The sequence below is a fragment of the Alligator sinensis genome, unplaced genomic scaffold (assembly GCF_000455745.1).
Source record: "Alligator sinensis unplaced genomic scaffold, ASM45574v1 scaffold1051_1, whole genome shotgun sequence".
Classification (NCBI taxonomy): Eukaryota; Metazoa; Chordata; order Crocodylia; family Alligatoridae; genus Alligator; species Alligator sinensis.
The window spans coordinates 103,592-108,196 of NW_005842473.1; the positions used below are offsets into that span (position 1 = coordinate 103,592).

The window sequence follows — 4,605 nt, forward strand, 5'->3', positions numbered from 1 at the left end:
CTTACTGGTGCAGCGCTGCTGTACATGCACCATGCAGGCTGCAATTCCTCCTGTGCGTCTGTGTGCGCGCCACCCCTGGCTTCTGCTGCAGCCGCACGAAACCCATGCTCGGGCTACCCTGCGGTCCTCTGCACTGCCACCGCTGCCCTGCTGGGCAGCCTGGAAGCAGCAGAGCCAAGCCTGAGTGCAGGCTCCAAAACCACATGTGCAATTAACAGGTTAAAAAAAATTAATGCAAGAACCAGTTAACGTGTTAATCACATTTTAACTGCAATTAATTGACAGCCCTATTTTTAACCCCATCTCATATGGAAGATCAGCAAGTCAGCCTTACTACAGGAAACAGCCAACCTTTTTCTTCTCACGCTCCACTACATAAAGTAGTATATATGATTTTTTTCAAATAGAAGCCAGAAGCAATTAGATAGTAGAAGGCAAAGAGGGAGCAACCAACACAATTCCCACAGAAGAAAATTTAGAAAATTAATATTTATCTGCCCCAGCAGCCTGTCGAAGTTGACAAGAGCCAGGGGCAGTAGGACCCAGGGGGAACCTGAGCAGGTCTGAACAGCCCAGCCCCACCCACCCCCAGCCATTCACTGCCTTCCTGCTGCCACTCTGCTCCAGCACCACACTGCCGGCTGTATCACTAGACCGGGAAGCATGGGGCTGTGTGCATGTGTGCGTGCATTCATAGGCTGAGTCCCACACACGTACCACACCATACACATGCACCCACACACCCTTACACTACCATACACACAGACACCCAAATCCCTTCACACACCCCAGGCACCCATGCCCCCACAAACCCCATACCCACCCACACTCCACATCTCCACACACATACTTACATGCTCCCTCACCCCACATACCCATATACCCACAGCCCCCCACAAACGCATACCCCCCACCACAACATACAAGAATAAGACTTCATTTTAAGCTATTGTGCAATCACCTCTATGTACACTACACAAACACATAAATCAGGGAAAAAATATATTTTTAAACCAAATTAATGAATGCTGTAGATGTTCACTTTTTAGAATATAATTTGGTATTTTTCTGGTTCCAAGATGGCAAAACCTCTTGCTGAAAGGAATACTTCCATGTGCAAGGTAAGGGACTTCTGGAGGCAAAGGTCAGGAGTTCGAGGGCAGGACGTCCGGTCACAAAATAGCACCCAGGGGCAGGGCATCTGTCAAGAGACGGGGTTGCCAATGCGACCCTCAACAGCTTGCCAAAACTTGGTAACTGGACTCTCTCCACCCGAAATAATTACGCACCCCTGTTATAGAACATGACAAGATCAAAATAGAACTGCATGTTAAAATAAATTTCTGTCGGATAACCTTCTAGTCTCCCTGCCGGTGTGGAACTGACCTTTACAACACATTGCATAATTAAAAAAAAACCAAACACGCACTATAATTTACCCCTAGAATCTCTGATGTTCTTTTCAGCTCTTCTTTATTCACATGTATTTTGTGGGTTTCCATCACTGTAAACACAGGTTTATAAATAAGAACAAAATAAAAACTGAAAAGCGTCCATGTACCTCTACCATATTAAAAAAGTAACAAAAGGTTACTAATGAACAAAGCAACATAATAGGAGCTAAGAACTTCTGGGTTCTACTTCCCATGTTAACATGAACTTTGCTGTGCAACTTAACCAAGTCACTTAGGCCAGTTCTTTTAAACTTAATTGTAAAATTTCAAAACTTAGGAGTTAGCTCCATACCTAAGCACTTAAACAGTGACCTGATTTTCAGAAGTACACTTTATTTTTGAGCTTAACTTTAGATCACCTGATTGGACTATTTTGATCTTAACCTCTGATCTCCAACTGCAAAATGTGAAAAATGCCATCAACCCCAGACAGCTGTGGCAAGGATATTATGTTTGCACACATTTGTACGTAAACCTTCCGCTTATACAAACAGAAGATATAAATAATCTTCAAATACTGTGCATTATAAATCATACTAGAAAATACTATCCAAAAGATCCAAAGGCTCAGGTTCTAGACTTGTGTTTCTTACCTGCCAATATTTTTATCAGCGGGAGCTCCAAAGTGCAAAACAATTTCCACAAGCCTTGAACCTAGGATACAGAACAAAAATAAACTAGTCAATGTATAAAGTTATTTAAATTAAGAAATAAAGGACTAAATTGTGATGCGGCTATTCCCCATGCAGAGTATCTCTTTCACTTAATATAACTATTCAGAAGAAAGCAAGCTTAAAATTACTGTACCATAATCTGGCCCACAAACACCTGAATGGGGGGGGGAGGGGGAGGGAGAAAGAGGTGTTTATCTGTAGTACAGTATAACGTTTTATTTTGAAGAGTGTAGACCATCCTATTCCTCTGAAGACAAAAAGAAGCAAACAGCAGGAGACAGAAGCGTTGTCCACAGCTCCAGGCCTCTTTCAGCCAGTAACTGAGAAAGGCATACTGGCAGGACGTTTTTTGAGAGGGTTCCTATTGTTTTCAATCTCCCTCCTGGTGCATTATAGTGAATAAATTAATCCTTAAGACTAGCACTCCCTCTTCAGAAGTCCCCTCTTTTTAAGAAAACTTTTGGGGAGGGAAGGCTTGTTTAATGTTTTCCATTTTCTTTTTCTTTTGCCTGTGCTGTAAGATTTATTTAATCACTGGCCTTTGCTTTCTGTTGATTGTGTTTGAAACTGATTGTCATGCATTTAGAAATAAATGTCTGTTGTGGTCTTATAAAATTAAATAAAGTAATCTTGACAGCATTTTGGCATCATATTTTGATACAAACCACTTAAAAACAATCTCCATCAGTTCTGACTGCTTCAGCAGTATCAATAGCTATGTCAATGCCATGCATCACAAATAACCATAAATCGTGGAATCTCCTGCTCTATTGAATTCAGCACCACAGCACTACCATGGAACCTTATCTTTGCAAAGACCCATGCCCGTCTCCTCTGAAAAAAAAAGGTATTTCTAAAATATGCTGGGATTTTAAAGCATGTTGGAAGAAGCAGACTTCTGGTCATTTTGACCTCTGGCCAACAGAACTTAAAATTGTCACCAGAGCAATCACTCTTGCAGAGATTATGACTGCAAGTCTGTTTGTACCAGTACAAAGTTTAGAATTTTGCTGATGGAAATATGACAGCTGAATAACATGTCATTTGGGGAAGTGGTTTTATTTTTGGTGACAAAGTCTGGGTTCTGTTAGCAGAAAACAAAGATGGATGTGCACAAATAAACTTGATCTGACTGTAGCAGGGGGCTGTCCCGGGGCCAGTTGGATGTTGGCCTGCCCACCTGTTTCTGGGCTAACTGCCTGCCTCTCTCTCCTGCCATGCCTTGACGGAAAATGATTAAGGTATTAGCCAAGAGGGAGGCTGCCCATTCGCTGTCCCGATGCCAGGGTGGTTTGAAACCTCCCCTACACCGCAGCCCATGCCTCGCAGATGGCATCCACATGTTGTTTGTAACCCACACCACAACTGGTGCTCCAGGGTCTCACAGGAACTCTCTCCCTCCCTCCCTAGACCAGCAGATCATTGTGCTCAACCTTTAGGCCTTTCTTTCCACCCACACTCAGCCTCCTTGCAGTGGATGACTTACCAGGGTCAGGACTGGCCCCTAACTCTCTGGCTGAGGCCACCCCCCCTTGGCCTCAGGTGCCTGAAAACATACCTTGGCCTACTCCCCTCACATGGGGTTCCTACTATGCCCACTCTAGGACCTCTACACCACACCCTACCCTGGGGTCTTCTCATTATCCTCACACTCACAGGGCTGGCCCCTACGCTGCCCTTCAAGCTTACTCCCAGCTCGGTCCTACTCAACGCACCCTTGGGACTGCCATTCAGGCCTATTCCCATTCAACCCTACTCTGTGCAGGACCACCTATATCCTGGCCCTCTCAGGGCCTTCACAACTACCCTCTCTCTCCAGGGCCACACAACTATCCCTGACCAGGGGCTTCCAGGGGCTTCCGCCCCGGTGGGCTCAGGTGGCTGCAGGTGTGCCTGGCCCCACTCTTCTACTGGGGTCTTACACCCCACCTGGAGCTCACGTGGCCATAGCCAGGCCTAGCCCTCATGCCCACCAAGTTGTGGGGGCTAGAAGTTATTAAAGCACCCTGACCTGCCTTTCACTGGGTGGTACCTGGCCTGGTATTTCCTGGGGGCTCCCACACCACCAGGAGCCTCACCAGGCCACCCATCCCCAGCAGGGTGCAGTTTCAAGTCATGCCCAGAACCAAGAGCCTCCTTGACCTCAAAGGTGCACTGCCACACTGACAAACAGTGAACATTATTGTCAAAGGGCACATCTACACAAGATGTTTACTGCATAGTTGATTATTTAACTGTACAGTAAATGTCTCAGTGTCTACATGTGCATCCCTATTAGGGCAGAGGTTCCCAACTTTTTTATGTTGAGGACTGGCAAACCATGGACCAGCAAACCGCAGACCAGGAGTGACCAGCATACTGCAGGCAGGCAGCCAATCCTTTTTTCAACCCAGCATAAAAAAAAAGAGGTGGCTGCTGGTCCACAGTATGCCGGTGACTTCCAGTCTGCAGTTTGTTGGTCCGGGGTTTGGCGGGCC

At 45.8% G+C, this 4,605-nt stretch overlaps 1 protein-coding gene across 1 annotated transcript in view; it reads right to left on the reverse strand.

Moving 5' to 3' along the window:
- POLN (DNA polymerase nu) overlaps window positions 1-4,605 on the reverse strand; it is a gene marked incomplete at its 3' end in the record, with an annotated part of 116,627 nt that overhangs the window by 64,636 nt on the left and 47,386 nt on the right. The window contains exons 9-10 of the mRNA XM_006030901.3: window positions 2,048-2,108; window positions 1,440-1,504 (exon numbers count right to left, since the gene is read on the reverse strand). Of these exons, the coding sequence (XP_006030963.1) occupies window positions 1,440-1,504; window positions 2,048-2,108 (126 nt within the window). The remainder of the gene's footprint in view (window positions 1-1,439; window positions 1,505-2,047; window positions 2,109-4,605) is intronic.